Genomic DNA, 21163 nt, shown 5'->3' with positions numbered 1-21163 from the left:
GACTATTGAATTAGTCTATTTGATTAAATTCGAATAATCTCCAGTTTTATAACCTCCACCAAAGAGGTTATAAAATCGAGTCGGTTTGTTTAATTATTACCTCCAGCAACGAGGTTATAAAATCAACTCAGTTTATTTATTTATTTGTGTGTCTGTCTGTGGACAGGATTATGTCAAAGATGCTTTACGAATTTGTACGAAATTTTCCCCACAGATATATCTTAGGTCATGGTCGACCTCGTTAAGTTTTAGAGATGATCTGGATCTCGATCTGGACTTAAGATCTGGATCTGATTTTAAATCCAGATCAGAATTCTAGATTCAGATCCGGATTTGCCTTTTTCGCCATTTTAAAGATGATGTAAAAACAAATTAACAGGTTTTGAGAAAATTTCCACCACAGATAGAATTTAGGCCATGGACGACTCCGTTAACTTTAGGAGATGATTCGGTTCGGGATCCGGATTCTAGATCCGGAATTGATTTTTTCATAATTTTAAAGATTACATCAAAACAAATTGATGGATATTGACGAAATCGTCACCACATATAGATCATAGGCCACTGACGACTCCAATAAATTTTGGTGATGATCCAGATCCGGATTCTGGATCAGGATCAGGAGTCTGGATCAGAAGCAAATCGAATGGCTTTTGTTTTGTGTATACATCAGAGGTCGAAAATCTCGTGTGTTTCTGTCCGTCTATGGACAGGATTACTTCAAAACTACTCATTGGATTTTGACAATTTTCACCACAGATAGATCTTAGGTCATGGACGGCCCCATCAAATTTAGGAGATGATCCGGATCTGGATCTAGATGCAGATTTGAATTTTTCACCATTTTAAAGATAACGTCAACACAAACTGACGGATTTTGACGAAATATCCGCCCAAGATGGATCTGAGGCCATGGACAACTCCAGTAGCCTTTAGCATGGACAACTCTATTGTCCTTTAGCGGAGGTCAGAAATCTCTGATTGCTCGTCTTCATTATCATAAAAGACTCATAAACAATTCACTGGCAAGTAGAAAAAAAAATGGGGAAAACTGATGAAACTGGCAACATATAAATTCTAAACTTTAAAGGAATTGGTAACGAAACAATAACACTTTCAAATAATCCATACTGACTGAAAATAGTAAGGTCATTCTGGGGCTAAAGAGCTTTGCTACTATGACCTTTTTACATTCAGGTCCTTAAACTTTGGTATCGTTTTGAACAGCCATTTTAATCAAAGATAAACTTCAGTTGAAGTCTCACGAAAAATAAGACCCAGCCGCTCTGGGTATGACTTCCTCAGTCCATAACTAGCTTTTTCATTTAAAAGAGTAGTGTTTCTCAAAATTCATGACTTAAGTATGCCTCTTTTTACTGAAACACCTATCTAAGCTTGTTTTAGGGACATAGAACCACTGTAATCTATTTTAGTTTTAAATTTGAAATGTCTTGAAAAAACGAAGAGTTTACAACAAACCTGCTACTTTCTGTGCCTTTTGCACATTTCTGCATGCAAGAATGACACGTGCCCCTCGGCGAGCAAGGTCTCTGGCAGTTTCTTTGCCAATACCTGAAAGATAATGGAGTCTTATATCACTTTTCATTATACTAAGTCATCATAAATAAATATCTATGACAAAGGGGTAAAATCTAATAAAGAATCAAGCCTTAATTTAATTTAAAAGTCATAATAATGTCTAAAAATCATGGATTATCTAAGTATCTTGTACACAGTAATAACTTAAACGATTTTGCAGGTGTAATGATTATTGACAAATTGAGACAGATAAAGACGCGATATTGAAATGTCCATCAATATTATTCTATACAAAAAAAAATGGGAACTAAATGGAACTACGGTTATTTAAGAACACGATCACCAGCCGGAATCAAAAAGACAAAAATGTCCTCAGATTTTCAGTTTGGGGATAAAAATCGAATAATTCTAATGAGCTTTGACGTGAAAGAAGTGATGAATAAATCAACATGAAATCAAGAGAGTCGAAGGTCACACACCTGCAGAGGAGCCAGTTACTATGGTTGTTTTGCCATCCAACGACTTCTTCGATGTGCAGACCCCAGACTGTCTTCTGTATATGACCCGAACAGCCACAATAACGCAAATGATTCCAGTGATCCAGAGCCACATTGTCAAATGATTACCTGCAAGACATGATCACGTGATCTATAAAAGCAATCAGTAGAGAATTTCCTAAACGATTACATACAACTTGTAACTAGTAGGGTGATTCCAAGTTTTGAACTGAAAATGTCAAACTTATAAACGTCTTTTATTAAAGAAGAATTGTTGATATTTATCACCTTAAAAATGTTAATTAAAATACCTCAACAATATCCAACAGATTTAGTATAGATTTAAGAACAAAGCTCTCAGTAGAATATTGGGAGTTAAATGACACAGGACACAATTAGAAATGAAACTATAAGAGATAACTCGAGTGCTATATGTGGAGGAGATCATGTTGAGGGGTAGATGGAGATGATTTGGGCATGTTCTTTGTACTCAACACGAGAGATTAGTTCACCACTCTTTCAACTGGGCTCCACAAGGCACTAGAAGAGTTGGACGCTCCAAGCCTACATAGCTAAGGATTATGAAACGTGAAGTAGGAGATGATGAATGGAGAAGTATTAATTTAAAAGCTCAAGATAGAGACGACTGGCGAAATCTAACCGAGGCCCTTTGTGTAAATAAGCTTGGGGGGGGGGGTGGGGGTTGATGATGTATCAATAAAGGAATAAAAGGACACGATAAAAAAAAATATCTCAGAAATTGAAAGTTGGAATAATAGACGGTTAATAGACAATAAATGATAATACTGAGCAATAAGTGGGTTAGATAATTACATACAGAAATTTTACACCAAATGTCTATTTGATTGTCTCTGACTTATCTTGAATAATATTATAGGTCAGGCACGTGGTCAGCAGCCTATTAAATGAAACCCAACATAACTAAATTTACAAATCAATGAACTCACGAATTTACAACCAGTTTCACACGCATAGACGTCTGAATGTTTAAAGCCAGACACCAATTTAAAATAAAATATATCTAACCTAACGGGGATAAGGGGCCACTTTTAACTGTTTTTATTATTATTATTACTTGCCAAGCTCCAACCCTAGTTGGAAAAGCAGGATGCTATATGCCCAAGGGCTCCAACACGGAAAATAGCCCAGTGAGGAAAGGAAATAACAGAAGTAATTACCAATTAAAATAGAATATTTAAGAAACAGTATCAACATTAAAATACATGTTTTATATATAAAGTATAAAACCTTTAACAAAATTAGAGAAAGCAAAATAAGATAGAATAGTGTGCTCGAGTGTACCCTCAAACAAGAGAATTCTAATCTAAGACAGTGGAAGGCCAGGGTACAGAGGCTATGGCACTACCTAAGACTAGAGAACAATGGTTTGATTTTGGAGTGTCCTTCTCCTAGAAGAGCTACTTAGCATAGCTAAAGAGTCTCTTCTACCCTTACCAAGAGGAAATTAGCCACTTAACAATTACAATACAGTATTTAACCTCTTGAGAAAAAAATTGTTTGGTAATCTCATTGTTGTCAGGTGTGTGAGGACAGAGGAGAATATGTAAAGAATGGGCCAGACCATTCAGTGTATGTGTAGGCAAAGGGAAAATGAACCATAACCAGAGAGAGGGATCCAATGTAGTACCGTCTGGCCAGTCAAAGGACCCAATAAGTCACGCAATTAGTCTCTCTAATGCCCACGTATTTTGTAATGACTGCATCTTGAGGTCAAAGATACACTTCCTGGGCTAGACCCATAAACCCCAATTCACTGCAAAACCAGAGTAGGAGGATCCGGGATAACTGTTCCATCCTCTCCTTAATAGCCGGAAACCGTCTCTGCAACACCGGGATAATGGGAATGAAACTTCTCTGTCTTCTTCTGGACAATTATGTACCACTTTTTGGAAGATGTTCACTTGGGGCGAGCAAGGATTCGGGGCCAACAGGCAAAAACCTCACACCTGCCGACCGAGACCTCTTGAAAACAAATGGTGCTTCTTCTGTGGCGAATTATCTGATCTTACCCAGGGCAGCAGAAAATCGGTAACTGTAGTTCTTAGGCATACGTGTCTCGAGATGCCATGTTAAGATTATAACAAGGGATTTAATCTGTTTGTAGAAAGTGAGTTTTATGCAAGGTGTCCACTGCATTTAGAATGCAGATAGTAATCTTGCAGCTCCAGGGGAACATACATAAGAAAAAACCTAGCTTTCTGACATATGCAATAGTTGAGTATTTAAAAGAAAATCAGCAAATGCAGTGTGTAGTGGACTGTACTGCACATGTTTCATACACTCTCATACACTGTAACATTACTGCTTTTTTATTACCCCATTCTCTCCTCCCTCACTGATAATAGAAACTTGTTTAAGCTTGTTAACACATGTTTTATACTGTTTGAAATTTGTGTCATTCTTGCTCTCAACTATCTGTATACAACCTTGTAGTCTTGTTGAATAAAGCTCTCTTGCATTCACCTTGCCTCTCCGTTAGCACCTAACAACCACATCGCACATAGGTGACCGCCGGAGGACTAGCTCCCTCTCGTCTCCCCATCACTACTGTGGCCTACTTTTTGCTGATGCTGGCCACTGACCCTGACACTGGAGCAGTACTCCCCATCTCCAGCCAACCGCATAGCCAAGCCTTTTCGGTTCTCTCAACAATCGCTGCGGGACCAAAAGGCTTCACTCTTCCTCAAAGAAATATTCAATGTCGCTTTTCCTTTGTGCAATTCTTGCTCTATACTATTCAATCTGATACTTCCGTTATCAGGAAATTTCGAGAATGCCCAAATAATTTTGCTGATAAAATGATATTACTATGGACTTCGTGCTGCAGTGTGAATTGATTAGCGAGTATTGAAGGAGATACGGTTGTGGTTGTAACTTTTATGAATGCTAAGAATTTCTATACACCTTAATGCAAACAGAAATAACCTTCATTTTTTTTTTTTTACTATTCCTTGATTGAAGGTCTTAGAATGTATAAAGTATTTACTTAAAATATAAATACTTAACTTTATTGTTTTTGTTGCATCTCCCCGATCATTTTCAATTTTGGTCTTTCTCTTCTTCGTTTTACTAGCATTATTTTAATCGCCTTAGTCAATAAATATACAGAGATCTTCACAAAGAATTCAATAACCTCGTCAGGGACCTTTACTCCTGATCATTGTAATTCACAAACAAGAGTTTTTCTGCATGATTTCCCTTGGTAATTTCTGTGTTGAGAGGTGTCTGAGGACAGAGGAGGCTATGTAAAGAATAGGCCAGACTATTCGGTGAATGTGTAGGCATAGGGAATATGAGCCGTAGTACTGTTTGGACAATCAAAGTACCCAATAACTCTCTAGCAGTAGTATCTCAACGGGTGGTTGGTGCCCCGGTTAACCTGCTACCTAAACTAATACATAACCATTCAATTAAAGGCACAAATATACGAGTGGATATAATCTAATCTAATATCTTTATTACAAACAGTGCCAAAATCAAATACATTTTGTTTATAAATCTCTATAATCTTGAGAGAGAGAGAGAGAGAGAGAGAGAGAGAGAGAGAGAGAGAGAGAGAGAGTTACGAAACCAAGTTGCTTGGTTATAAAAATGGACTTGAAGAGAAAACACCAAAAACAGTATGTAGTTAAGCAAATGAATGAGTAAAGAATTAACACACATCGAAAGCTTAAGGCCCAAATCACTTCTAAACACAAAAATATTAATTAAAAAGATTATTTTACTCAGTAACTAGATATTTTCAGGGTACAAATATATTACCATTGCCATCACTATACTAGCATAAGTCACTATGTATGCTTCTTGTCCGTCCATCAATGTACGTACAGTATGTCCGTCGTCGTATGTAAATTGCGGTCTTAATTTTTTTTATTCATTTAGTTTTTTTTTCAAAAATATCAATCAGATAAAAATATAGATAGATGAATAGCCGTGACGTCATGCGGAATTTCGTGTTTTATTAAGTTGAATTCTCTCTAGCAATATCATTTATCACTTTATACAAGCAAGCTTAATTACACAAGAAATGCAAAACTTATAAAAACATATATACGTTAAGATCTGTAATTTCAAAATGGTTAAAATATTTTTCGAATTTAAGCAAATATTTGAGGCGGAAAAAAGCCAGTTTTGAATAAAAGCGCTTCAGTGTTTTCAGTAAAATGCGAGAACTTTTTATTACACAATATTTGGTTTATTGACGTTATGATTGTTATCATTTTTGCACGTGACATTCTAAACAGTTATATATCGATAATAGATTTAATTTGTGCTTGTTTATTGTAATGAACAGAACTTACGTTCAAGTGTTTATATCGTCAGCGAGTCTCTCTCTCTCTCTCTCTCTCTCTCTCTCTCTCTCTCTCTCCTTGCCTTTATCCGCTTATACAGCCTCACTGCTGGGGTGTTATCACAATGTCAAATAACTAAAAGAAGGGTTTTATTTTACCAGCAATAGTTGCTTTGCCTAATCTACTGTTGTTGTGTCTCACAGCCTTGAGAATGAAGGGTGATAGATGCCAGATATCACTAGATTTTCAGGCGTTGTAATGATACAAAAAAATACTGAACAAACAAGCGGAAATAAACAGTATTTCCAACAGCATAAGGCTTATAATTGGTTACCAGAGGGTGTATCGAAATTATATTGTATGTAAAAGTAAAACAAGGTTTGGAATACTAAATGAGATACTGGATATTGGAAAACACATCATGCATGTATCATCTGCGAATAATGACAACACGCCATGCAATGGATTAAATGCAAGCAAATTAAAGGTTTCTTCGTTGATTCAGCGGGTAAGCCAGGGAGTGGGTAAAGTGGAAGGCACGGGTGCTTCGTGAAGTCAAAGATAATACGCCTCCACCGTCAAGTTGAACAGACCCAATCTATATTGCCCAAACCGCGGTTGAGATACTATACCTAGACCGTGGCCCAAACTAACCTTGATTCCTGGTGACACGAATGAAACTTTGCTCCGAGTGTTGTTATTCCTAATGCTTTTACTCACAGTAAACACATAAAGCTGTGGATTCTTGCTTGTCACTCACCACAATGCTCTGAGTAACTGGGTAGACCCCGACTGTCAGGGAACTGGTTAGGTTAGTGATGTACGATAACAGAGATTGGTGTTCAAAGTCACCGAAGTTGAAACAACATGTTCTATTTCCGTCTCACATTTTTCTCTTCTCAAATGACAGTTTTCAAAAGAATGGGTGAATTCCACCTTTATTCAAGAAACGGTTGAATTAAAAGTGTTACGCCACTGGAAACTAACGAAAAGACAACATCCTCATATAACCAATTGTGACCATTGCTTTGTAGCCTGTAACTCACTCTGTATAAAAACACCCAAGTTCATAATTATGTATAAGACCAATCTCTATAATATTTGAGTCTTATTTTATAAAAAAGAACATTTTACATAATTACAGTATATGATCAACACAATATAAGTTATAATGCTTTCATTACCGGTAACTTTCACTCATAATCATTACATAATTAATTGAGGTCTAAAGAAGTACAGTACATACACGCTAAGAATATATATATATATATATATATATATATATATATATATATATATATATATGTATATATATATATATATATATATATATATATATATATATATATATATATATATATATATATATATATATATATATATATATATATATATACGGTGACAAACCAGTAGGAGAGTTCATGGTCATGCTCATCTCTCTCTCTCTCTCTCTCTCTCTCTCTCTCTCTCTCTCATATCAACAGAAAGCAGGTAGACTACAGTGTATTGAAAGGATCTACAGTTCAAATGCGTTTTCAAAGTAAGTATTTTAACCGTTCTTCATTTCACACTACCCACACTACAGATTGGTTGATGATTTCTTTGGCGTCATGAATGGAAAGCCTCCTAGGGTTGCTGCTGTCTTGTGAGATGAAAAAACCTTTCCACTCCCTGTAATTCTCCCAAGTTAGAGTATTTCTCAAGTCTCTTGGGGAGGCAAGTTATTGTCATCTTGATACATGAAGCCAGGTGAGATCCATTTTCCTCTCTTCAGCAATGATGTATAGACTATATAGCCTACTTTGGAGACCAAATGTCCATAACAATATTATTCTGAAGGAGGAGCAGCATCTACTATGATTGATATCATAATAATAAGACAGTGGTATAATCATGCTGGCAATGAGATTGATGTTGACAGTTATGTTGTGTTTGATAATGAAAACACTCATCTTGGATTCTGAAAGAAAAGTTACCTTCCAGTCATCATTGGGATTACTTGTTTAGCCTCTTACCCGATTATTATTCCGGTAGTCCAAAATCCTCCTCCTGAATTTCAAGACCCGTTGTCCATTAGTTTTTTATACTATTATTTGAAGTTATTCGTGAGTAGTTGCCTAACTACTTGTTGAGTATTATGTGTAATTTGTACTGTAACCTAATACCACAAGCTCTACAAGTATTGAAAGTAATGCGTAAGATATTGCACTGATAGAACATGTTGCAATATTGTATGTAAGTGTTGTAGTGGATTCTACAATGTATTAAATTCTGTATAAGTTACTTCAAAGATAGGATGTTTCTACACTTATGTGCGGCAGAAGATGAGTATCTTTTAGAGTTTAGCTCATCCGTGATTTTTGTATTTTGTATCTAAGTACTTGCATTTTGTTTACATGACATCAGTCATGAGTCAGAGCTGAAGGCCTAAGCGTCTTAGAATGCTTGCGAACAGTAGTCGCATTAATAGTCTAGGCACCACATAGAGTGCGACTGTGGCATGTATTTTGTTACAAAGTCTTACGTAACATGTTTAAGAATGTTATATGATCCATACGAGATATGAACAAGGGCTTATGTAAATTTCTTTTTATATTTGCCCGAGGTATTGCATCATGTTTGTGAGAAAATACGCGATTCTTATATTTGCTACGTGTTTTGGAAGGTTCTCAAAAACCCTAGAGTTAGATTTTTAACTTTTTTTTATTTTTATTTCCGAGGATAAAGGTGGACGAAGTTAGATGAGAGAGAGTTGCCGTGCATGAAGTTGATTCTCCTGTCTGATACGTGATAGTTGATAACTCTGGTGTTGCTGAAGTCGGCTCCCAAGCCACGAGAATAATCTATCAGAATATTCTGGAAGTAGCTAATTTATATATAGGCGCCCCAGGGCTGCATAGCAGCAGAATTCCCTTCATAGATCCTCCCACAAATAATCCTAACACAACCACTCACAACAACCAAAACACCCACCAAAACACCCAAGTGAAAGTGCTCCAATGGAACGTGTGCAGACTATGAAACAAGTTCGCATTCCTGCAATCCCAAACTTCAGTATAAAACCCTGACATAATTGTACTGCAAGAAACACTGCTCAATGAGAACACACCATTTGCGTTTTCAGGATACAAAGTATACTCTACGTATCTTTCACCAACAACAAGAGGACTAACAACTCTTGTTAAAAGCAGCATTCTCTCCAAAATAGCACCAAGCATCGACTGTGGGACAGAGACAGAGACTCTGAGTATTCAGATATCCCTGCTTGCTGCAACTCTCACAGTACAAAACATCTACAAATCCCCAGCAAAAAGCATCAATGCTGAGGCGCTTTTCGCCGCCGCCTCCGAGGATGACACAATAATTGCAGGCGATTTCAACGCCCATCACCTGTTCCTGAACTCAGTATCTGCAGCAAATCAAACAGGCAGACACTTGCATACCTTACTGCAAAATATACGGATGTAATACTCCTCAACAATGTTACAGAAGCCACCCATCTAAAAGGAGGACGCCTAGACCTCACCTTTCTCTCTAGGGCCATACAAAGAGGCGCCAGATGGCAGCTGCATCCTGTATTAACGAGCGATCACATTGCCATAGAAATCAAACTCGAACTGGAGCAATACCCCCCCTCCTCCTCCAACCCCCAAAAGGTGGAACCCAGACTTTGCTAACTGGGAAAAATTCGAAACAACTATGACAGAATGGGCTCTGGAATACATCAAAAACCCTCACAATGATATCTCCACCCTATCACTCGATTTCAACAAACAACTAGATGCAGCCGCAAGTGTTTCCATGCATCAGAAAAAGCACTCTGACAGGAAACACGCCGACACCTGGTACTATAACAGCCGCATCAAAGAAATGAATGCCAGAATAAATAGGACCAGAAAACTTCTAGAAGATAGAACTGATGAGCTCCATGACTTACTTGTGGAGATCATCAAACACTTTGTTCAAGTATCACTGGAAGTCAAAACGGACAAATGGTACTCATGGTGCCATGAAGTCAACTTCAGCACATCCCTAGCCAAAATATGGGGCTGGTTCAACAAAGTCTCTGGGAAGTATAACACACCCAGAGTCACATACCCAGACCCATTAGCTGAAGCCAACAAAATTGCCAACAACTTTGCTGACAGAGGTAAAAGCACCAACCTACCTCTGCAGACAATAAACAGGCAGAGAACACTGTCCCCAATCAGGAACAATATCATTGAAGCCGCCTGCAACATGGTACATGATACAGACAGCCCCTACACCATGGAGGAACTTAACACGGCCCTTGCAAGGGGCGGAAAAGACACTTCCCCTGGAGCCGACCTCATCACATACAGCATGCTGAGGAATATGGGAAGCCACGCGAAGTTGGTGTACTTGCACTTGATTAACAGAACACACACAGATAGACTACGCCCAATTACATGGAACCAACAGGACACCAAACCCATCCCAAAACCCAAGGAACCAGACACCTACCGACCCATAGCTTTGATTAGCTGCACCGAAAGTAGCTGAGAGAATGGTTCTCAGCAGACTGCAGTGGAAAATAGGCCAATTACATCACCGCCTATATGCCTACAGGAGTGGCATAGGCACTCAAGAATGTATCACAGATGTCCTTACAACAATTAATGACAAAAAAGCCTTTGTCATATTCCTCAACCTCGAGAAAGCCTTTGAGCTAGCCAGCTCACCCGCCATTCTCTTTAGACTTGTAAAAAAAAGAGTAAAAGGACATCTACTGGCCTGGACTCGAAATTACACATTAAGTCGAGAAGCCAGAGTCACCTTCCAAGGAAAAACAACCGATTTCATCCCCCTAGAAAACGTAGCACGACAAGGAGGCATTCTAAGCCCCTACCTCTTCAATCTACTAATGGAGAACCTAGCCACTCTAAACCTTCCAAATGGAGTGGAAATCTTCATATATGCAGACGACATATGTATCATATGTCCACACAAAGCACATGCAAGAAATGCCACCCAAAAGGCATTGGACATGATCCAGACCAAATGCAATGATCTTGGCCTAAAGATCAACACCAACAAAACCAAAGCCATGGCTATAAAACGTCTGCATAACCCTCAGAACTTTACTCTTAGGGGTGAAGCCATTGAATGGGTAAATCAATTTATGTACCTTGGAGTAATCATTAGTAAAACCCTATCACCTGCTAATGAAGTAACATACCTCAGAGAGAAGACAAAGATTCGTCTATCAGCAATGAGACGAATGACCTCCCTCAAACAAGGAGTATCAAACAACCTCCTTAGATTGTTTTATCTACAAGCAATTCGATCCCACATCGATTATGCAGCACCTACTCTCACCACAATGACCGACACCCAAAAAGAATCATTGGAAGTAGTGCTAAATAACGCCATGAGACTCATCTGTGGCTCTCCAATGTGGACAAGGCTCTGCTTACTTAGAGCAGAAACCAACCTAATTTCCCTGTCATCCAGGATTGACATTAGGAATAGCAGTATCATATTCAAGTCAATCATTGCAGACAGGACAAGCCCACTCAATAACAAACTGAAAAGACTTTTACCTCTAGCAGAAGAGATAGACCCACCCAATTCTCATGCAAAGAAACTACTAGACGCACTCAGAAAGATGCAAATGCAAAATGAGGCCCACAAAACCAAGGGACAACAAAAGCACGAAGGCTACAGCACTCTTGCCCCTTGGGCTCAGGACCCCATCAAATACAACTTTACCATCCTACCAGCACCAAGCAAATCCCTCTGCACACCAGAGCAACTCACTGAAGCAGCAAAGAAGGCAATCAGGCACACACCTGCACCCAACATCTACTATACCGATGGATCATTGGACCGCGCAGTCCCTGCAGCAGTTGTCTCCCCATCAGGATATAGAGAAAATTGGAGGCTTTCTAACCATGCCTCCACATTACAAACTGAACTAGTGGCTATTGCAAAAGCCCTAGAACACTCAGCTAACCTACAGTATGGAAACACAACAATCCATACAGATTCCAGAGGAGCCATCCTGGCCCTCAGCAACAAGGAACCCACAGAGAATGTTTATCTCATAACAGCAATCCAATTCCTAGCCTTAGATCACCAAAGCAACAACAGGCAAGTGACTTTGAATTGGATTCCAAGTCACACCGGCATCACTGGCAATGACGAGGCCGATCACCTAGCCAAATCAGCCTTAATGTGCCAAACCATAGGCATTACTCTACAACCCTCACTTAAAACCATCAAGAATCAAATGGCAGACTACTGCAACATCCAAAAGACTAGCGAAGTAAGGCGAGCCTTCCTAGATGGATCAAGATCTGCAAAGTGGTATATTGCAGCTACAAACATACTACCACACCCAATTGCAAGGAAAACACCATGCCAGGATGCTATCATCATCTGTAGACTGCGACTGGGATATCTATGCAGCTGGCAAATCATCCTAGACAGCAATGGAGACCCAGCAACACAGCACAGACCAATAAGACCGTGCAATTACTGTAATCAAGACACAGAAGAACCGCTACAGCACTACGTACAGCACTGTCAAGAAACAAGCCTACTTCGGCAGGATCTCAACCCCAACAATCCTGCAAATGCAACAGCAATTGTCAGACATATAATTGCTAATGTTGATGCCCTCTCAGCCTTTCTCCGCAGCTACCCTCCACCAAGATAACGTAACAACAGCACCAGTTTGCAATCTAAATAACCCTTTCAACTTCTCTGCTGAAATCAGAAGGACTATTGGCGGATGAGGGCAATAACTTTTACTCCTTATAAAGAGACAGTTTTGCGCTCCTGTCCTTCCTCTCAACGGTGGGGGGGGGGGGAGCAGAGCCGTTGGTGGTTTTTCTGGTTTTTAACACCTCTTCCACTTGCAATCTCTCTTTTCAGTTCAGGTATCCCCCCTAAGCACTAATTTCCATATTGTCTCAATAATCACAATTACAAGTAAACTTTTATTTTTATTTTTGTTCTAGTTTTACAGGTACAGGAATGTTTTATTCCACCCTTTTCCTACCACTCAAGCAGCTACTATTCCCTTCTTTTCAGCTCTCTCTTGCTCTGCTGAAATCTCACACTATACCTCTGCCCAATAACTTAAGCTTAAACCACTACGAAGTTTTTTACTTCACCTATACCAATATCTCCAACTAAAACTCGTCAACTCCTTCCCGAACCCTCCTACTTAATCGGGACTTACTACTTTAACTCTTTATCTCTAACTAAAGACTGGAGCCAGTGGGCACCTGGGAAGGACATCCCGTTCCCAATGTCATCTTCTTTACTCTCTAAACAGGCTTTAACATTGCCTGTTACCATCCTCAACCCAAAACCTAACCCAATATCCTAAAATAAAAGTTGCAAAACACCCCTTACCCAAATTACCTATCCCCAAAAATCCTACCAAAACACCTACGGGCTGCAAGATTGCAAGAGCCTGTGTCTGGCCAAAAGGGCCAGGCAATCTTCAACAACAACAACAAGCAGAAGAGAAACAGCCGTCTTGTGAAAGAGCCAAAGTTAATCCTCTCTCTCTCCAAGTGCCTATAGTGTGTCCTCTCCAAAGTGATTACGTTTAATTAAGACATATATCGTGTGAAATATGGTGAAACGTTAGGAAAGAAGTCAAAGGTGAATTAGATTTATTGTGTTGCAGTGAGTGTTGGCACTGTGTAAATCCTTGTAACTGGCCCGGTGAGATTTACGAAAATACATGAAGTTAGTAAGTTTATCAGTTACTTTATGTAAGTTCTGTAAGAGTTTAAGCATTAGAGTGTAATTATTTTTTTTGTCTTTGTCTTGGGTTTTATTCTGATTTAATATTTCAAGTCAATTGAGTATATAATTCTCAGAGTATAACAATTCTTTTTTCTTTATCTAAGTTTTATTCATACTTAATATTTCGAGGGATTTATTTTTTTATGTATAATCTTTCAAAGTGTTGTAATTTATATAGAATATATTTATTTTTGTAAAGTGTATTATGTCAATCATCAGTGTTTATTTCATTGCTCACTCGTATCCCAGTTAAAGAATCGAAGTAAGTTGTTTGATTAGATCATAGTAATAATTACCCAGTTTTGTTTTGAGTGTGCTTAAGAGACATTTGGATGTTCAGCGTTTTTGTATATTGCTGTCTGGGAGTTATATAATCACCTCAGAGCTCGGGTATTAATATTTTTCAAATGTAACAGATTTAATGTAAAAAAAAAACAGGTGAGTTTGGAACTCAAGAGGTTGTGTAGCTTGCCAGCTGTAATATATATATATATATATATATATATATATATATATATATATATATATATATATATATATATATATATATATGTGTGTATGTATGACTAAAGAAATATAAATATGTAGTTCTTAATGAATAAAAACAATAATTTTACTTTTTAAATATTGTTGTAATAACTTTTTATTAATTTTACTTATTACCGAAGATGTTCCAAACGAAAATACTCATGTAATATTCCTATTACATGCAAAATATATGTCCCAAAATCCAAGACGGAACAACAGCAACAACATAAATGCTTCTCTTTTGAAGCCCAATAAGATCCTTAAGATTCTGTGCCATTCCAGAAATTACTTCACCATACAAAGCTACACCACAATAACAATAATTGTTAAAACTCTCCATGTTCAAACTATAACTTTTATCAGTCAATTACCAACTCTATTTTGAAAAGAAAAAAAAAATGCGATCCGGACAGAGTCATTCCTGGAATCTCCGGAGTCTCTTCACATCGAAACTCTGAATCCTGGAGACAACTCTGAATCCCGAAGACAACTCTGATGTGACGAAAGATTTTAGTTTACGTAATTTACTTTTAAATATCGTGCATATATACTGTATATATATATATATATATATATATATATATATATATATATATATATACACACACACACACATATATATATATATATATATATATATATATATATATATATATATATATATATATATATATATATATATATATATGTGTGTTTGTGTGTGTGTGTGGAATGGAATGAGAGCATCGTGACAACCGAGGCTGGAGTCCGAGGCTCAGTCGATGGGCGCCGCAAAGCAGACGAGGTCTCCCAAACAAGGTTGCTCTTCGATCCTTGATAAATTGATATTTTCTTACCTCAACCTAAAAAGGGAATTGTGAGGCTTTCTCTTCCCTCACGGTTTCTACATTTGAAGACGATGTTGATCAATGACTCCAGTTCATCAAGAACGGAATCATTTCTCGCAACGCATAGCAGCTCCGTGTCTTCAACAATTTCCAGGAAGTCATGTGTTCTCTGGAATCTCCCGGAAGTCATGTGTCTACAGCAATCTCCAGGAAGTCTTATGTCTTCAGGAATCGCTAGGGCATCCAAAGAAGCGAAGGCAGGATGTTTCCGGACAAACTGATCTCTCAGAAAGTTTTCAGGATAACGTTAAAACTGCATTTACGTTTCTCCATTTGTTATTCGGTGTCGACATGCAATTCTTCATTAGTACTACATTGGCTGAGAAATTAAATTACACTTTTATATAAAGGCTCTGGCGGTGAAAATTTTAAGATGCAAAAATATTTACATACTCTGAAAATTTAAGATTAATTTTGAAATACATAAATGATATTTAACAAGGCTTTACAGAATTTCAATACTGATCTCACAATCATACCCCTTTTCAACGAAGCTTCTTATTTCAGTCTTATATATATATATATATATATATATATATATATATATATATATATATATATATATATATATATATATAACGGCCGCGAAAAATCTATTTTTGGCTTAGATGGCCATGTCATCCTGATGGAAGTTCCTTAAAGTAGCTTCTGAAGGGATATATGTACTACAGTGATATTCCCAGAGAATTTTAACTTTAGGTATCCAGAATTCTAACTTCTGGCACGAATATCTTTAAATTTTCTCTCAAGGATATCGCATAACATCAGAGGACGTATTCTTGACACGCCACATAGCAATCTGCACCCCTAATAGCGTTTACAATTTGAGGGGGTGTGGCAGAATAGAAGGGGAGCCATATCAAGGTTACCCCCGTTCTCGTACTACTATTGAGTATTACAACAGTACCATATTCAGTATGGCAGACATTCCTTGTAGCATTGAGCATGGTGCTACAAATACAGTAGTTTGGGAGGGATACTGTGGAGATCTTTTCTCTAGAAAAGAAGGGTAGGTCCATCAGGACAACATGGCCATCTCACCCAAAAATAGATTTTTCGCTTCGCTCAAAATCCTTTTTTTGGTCTTAAGCCATGTCGTCCTGATGGAAGCATACCAGAGTATCAGTGTATCTGTGGATTTTCATCAGTGCCTTAACCTTGGAATAACCTTTCTATGGTCATGTAGACCAATTGAGACAAATGACGTCACCGTTATCCGTCATCATCACTAATCATGAACGATGTTAGTGCTTCCTGCTACCTACAGGGAAGAGTCATTCTAGACAGTAGAAAGGGGTCACAAGGTTAACATATATTGTATGAACAAACATAAGAATACACTGAATATACAAACAGTCTCATAGTTTGTATATATTGCCGAATTAATATCAGTGTCTCTTATATCTATTGTTTGTGAGCATACAACTATATGAAGAATGCTCACTTTAGTAAGTCAAAGAACTCTGGCATTTATACATGCAATTGTCGGGAGAATTCGGACGCACTACATTCTAATAAACATTTATTCCTAATAAATGACTAAATGAGTTAACCAGTAAAACGAATGTAGTATGACAATGGAATTATACACGTAACGAATACAGAGACTATATTTCTTTTCTTGAAAGAAAAAGAACTGGTGAGTGCCATTCTCAGATTGAAGAAAAATTTTTATAATAAAATTCCTCTTATGATCTCTGTACCGATTACATTCTGTCGACATTGTGTACTACGTACACACGGCACTAGTGCTATCTGTATAATTCCACACCTGGGATTTTGAAAAGAATTAGTGTCACCATGGTAACACTCATTTAAAGGAGGTCACCCTAAAAGTGATGACCCCTTCTCCCTTTAATTGACAGTCCCAGTCAATTAGCTGTTCATCGCAGAATTAAACGGCAGGTTTTAGAACACTACCTGATGCCACCACATAATGCTTCAGCTCATGGACCTGCTTAGCATAGTGTTTGTAGAACACTCTGGTAGGTCTTGATCCATGGGTCGTTTGAGTGACCTTTGGGAAGCGACAAGAGAAGCTTTGCGAGGCTCTATCTTGCCTTTTACTTCCTGCTTTTCGTTTTGTTTACGAAAGCTCCCCATTAGATTATTCACTTGGATACATAATTGTTCCATTCTATCTAATAGGGGGGTAGAAGATGAAGATGTCGACGTCGATGGCTCTAGAACGGGCATAGGCGGGGGGAATCACGACAATTTCCTCTTCTACCCCGGGGCAATTCCTGCTCTCTTTCCCAAAGGCTATCTGGCCGTCAGGGGATGTAATTGGCGCCTTAGGCACCACTATTTCCTTACTTGCCTTCGGAAATAGTAGCTTACGCATCCTATCATAGGTAGGTAAGGTCCTAGAGAGATTTTCTGGAAACCTCACACCCAGTTGTGTAATTTGTATTGAGCTGTATCCCTAGTCTCAGTAGACATATATTGCAAACCTGCGGGTTCCAATAATGTAGGGATCCAGAAATAATATTGTAGGGGGCATGAAACCTGCAAGTATTATGACCGTAAAAATACTTACTCTTGGCCTTGCAGAAGGCTGCAGCACAAGATATCTGGTGTTCCTTCTGTAAAGAGAAGAAAACAGAATGAGTATACAAAGGATTATCTCCCTGATAATCAATATGCAAAGGTCATCTTTTAACAGAATAGCTTAGGATAGTAAGCTATAATGGATAGTAGGAAACACATACTCGTGTACCCCCTGCAAGCAAATGCTGTTACCTCCCCTTGGTATTAACTATATGGAGATTCCTCTATCAAGGAACTCCATTAAAAGGGCTCTTACCCCTAGGGATAGAGAAGTACTAATTCACTGTCCCTTTTTATTCTTAATACTGTGGGGTCAGGATGACTGATTTTCAATCAGAATATTGAAGAAAATACTATTCTTTCAATATAGGAGCAGTACCAGAAGAAGCTCACACAAGGGTACCCAAGCTATGTTAGAAAATTACCACTGTATAATGGTACTGTAGTTTTCTATTTGCAGTATATTGCAAATTACTGGCTACTGTACAATTATAAATTGTAGTTCAGCCAATATGCTGCCTTTGTAGCAAGCATTTGACAGCGTGGTCCTGTTGGCATGACGCCAGCTGGACTAGGGAAAATAAAGACATATATTTGTTTATCCCACTCAACCTATTTGCCGTAGCCTTCCTTACAATATTAAATTATAGAGTTTCCTGATCAGGGAGACTCAAGGATAAAGGCTCTACCCTTTAAAGGTTAGGAGTGTGACACCCCGGCCTTGAAGATATTTAATTGTAGGGTAATCTAAAAACTGATTTCTAATCAGAATATTGAAGAAATTATATTCATTCAATATGGGATTGGGTTCACCAAATACCTGTGTAGGGATACCCAAGATATATTGGAAATAACTACTAGTATGATATATATAGTAGTTTTCTATCTGCAGTATATTCTATACTGCAAATATACTGGCTACCTGTATAATATATACTGTAGTTGAGCCGGCATTGCTAGATCATGCCGGCATATCCAGCGTGCTAGCTAAAGAGAGAGAAATAGCATGGAGTAAAGGCTACTCCTTACTGTGTATGTATACAGTAATTAAGGAAGTAAAAGTCTAATTTTACTGCCTTTCTCCAGAAAGAAGGTTCAAATGGAAGGGGAGAATATACCATTCAGGCTTCCATCCAGCTACAGTACTATTGCCGGCAAGGTGCTGCCGATACACTGCCGGAGGCAGTACCAGTACAGGCAGCACCTATCTGTGCCGGCCTGGCCTGCGGTACTCCGGCCACAGGACCTGTAGCTAGCAGTCCAAGGGAGAACTGAAGAACCTTGGGGACAGAAGGGATTTCCCACTCACAGCCATCATGGCTGCCGGCAGCCGCCAGCCACTGGCAGCCATCTTGGCTGCCAGCAAACACCAGCCATCGGCAGAGACCATAGTTGCCGACAGATGATGTGGCTACTGGCAGTATGCATTGCCGCCATCAGCCATCATAGCCGTCGGCAGTTGAAAGACATTCAACATGGCCGCTGACAGTTGTCATGGCTGTCTGCAGCTAACCTAGCTACCGGCAGCCGGGCAGAGGTCGTAGAGAGGGAGTCTGGCCGGTTCCGGCAACCCACCGGCAACGGTAAGGTTGCAGGATGCCAGCCCAGTGAAAGAAAATGGCTCGGCCATCAAAAGTGGACAGAGGGGAAGGGAACAGGGTCCTGTATAGGGTGCGGAAGGAACTGGCAAAGTTGTCAGTCCTACCACACCTTAAAGAAACTCTGTTTCAGTATCAGCAGTATCCTAGGTGACAGGAGAGACTCAGTTCCCCAACCTAGATATTGCCTATACAGTTAAGGGGATGGCGGCACTGCCGCCTCCTCTCAACAAGAGAAAAACAGAGTTCCAGTGCCGCCGTCTTGCTAGGCAAAAGAAGAATACTATTCTTCAGCCTAGGGGACTGCGAGCACAGGACTAGTCTTCTAGACCGCAAGGAGAGGATGGTATCCTACCACTACTTCAAATGCGGCTAGGGAGGCTAGCCTCCAATGTCGGCATCCTAGCCGGCAGGGGAATGATGGTATCTTACAACCTATTCATCCTGCTGGCAGGTCGCTGACACAAGACTATATACTCTGAGATTCTGACTGAATCCCAAAACCTGCTGGTATACCACAACCTACGGTTAAGGGAAGAGACAGAAAAACCCTTGGCTAGTCATGTCTGAATAAAATTCAAGGCACGACCACTAGGGTTGTAGCCTGAAGCTACACTCAGAGGGAAAGAGAGATTACCCCTAAATCTCCATGGAGATGTGCAATGTTTCATATAATTCTAGGAGGTATCAGTCTCCAAATGAATTGAAAAACAATACACGAGGGTAACCAGGGAAATGTCTGAACGTATAATAAAACACCTAGGTTAGGTTACCTAGGTGAGTTGAGATCTTGGTTACCTAACTCACCGAAACTCTAACTATACGATCGACATGGAAAAGGAAATTATGCACATTATCAATATCTTTACAAGTATAATTTGCCTAAATAGCAGTATAATTAAAATAATTAATTAATGCTATTAAAAAACTGTTAAGTTGTTCTGATAACTAAATAACACATGCCTAACGAACGACATCGCCCATGGCGCCTCCGGTAACAGGCCTAGCTCCTAGGCACAATAATTTACTCTAATTTCACTGTGAAACAAGAGCTAAAATATACTCATTGTAAAGACTCGATACTCGACTTTCCAGAGGCGGAAGAAGATGGAGAAAGCATAATTATAATCCTTGCAAAACGATCGAAAAAGTTAGATCAACAGGGAATACAACCGAGCGAAATCGCTACAAAATAAGGAATGTCCGCCATACTGAAAATGGTGCTGTTGTCATACTCAATAGTAGTACGAGAACGGGGGTAACCTTGATACAGCTCCCCTTCTATTCTGCCACACCCACTCGAAGCGTCAACGCTATTAGGGGTGCAGATTGCTATGTGGCGTGTCAAGAATATGTTCCCTGATATGCAATATCCTTGAGGGAAAATTTAAGGATATTCGCGCCAGGAGTTAGAATTCTGGATACCTAAAGGTAAAATTCTC

The 21163-nt window shown here is 38.8% G+C and overlaps 1 protein-coding gene across 3 annotated transcripts in view; it reads right to left on the bottom strand.

Moving 5' to 3' along the window:
* LOC137642539 (retinol dehydrogenase 11-like) overlaps window positions 1-7222 on the bottom strand; it is a 98143-nt gene extending 90921 nt beyond the window's left edge. The window contains exons 1-3 of one of the 3 annotated variants that reach the window (XM_068375180.1): window positions 7131-7222; window positions 2019-2165; window positions 1480-1572 (exon numbers count right to left, since the gene is read on the bottom strand). In XM_068375180.1, coding sequence (XP_068231281.1) covers window positions 1480-1572; window positions 2019-2151 — 226 coding nt within the window. In that variant the 5' untranslated portion in view covers window positions 2152-2165; window positions 7131-7222. Of the gene's footprint in view, window positions 1-1479; window positions 1573-2018; window positions 2166-7024 lie in introns of all 3 variants that reach the window. The other 2 variants (XM_068375179.1, XM_068375181.1) reach the window with 2 other exon arrangements.
* Between the last annotated feature and the right edge of the window lie 13941 nt (window positions 7223-21163).

This window comes from Palaemon carinicauda, chromosome 6 (genome assembly GCF_036898095.1).
Source record: "Palaemon carinicauda isolate YSFRI2023 chromosome 6, ASM3689809v2, whole genome shotgun sequence".
NCBI lineage: Eukaryota > Metazoa > Arthropoda > Malacostraca > Decapoda > Palaemonidae > Palaemon > Palaemon carinicauda.
Note: the sequence above shows the minus strand (reverse complement) of the source record. Positions and strands in the feature narration are given on the sequence as shown.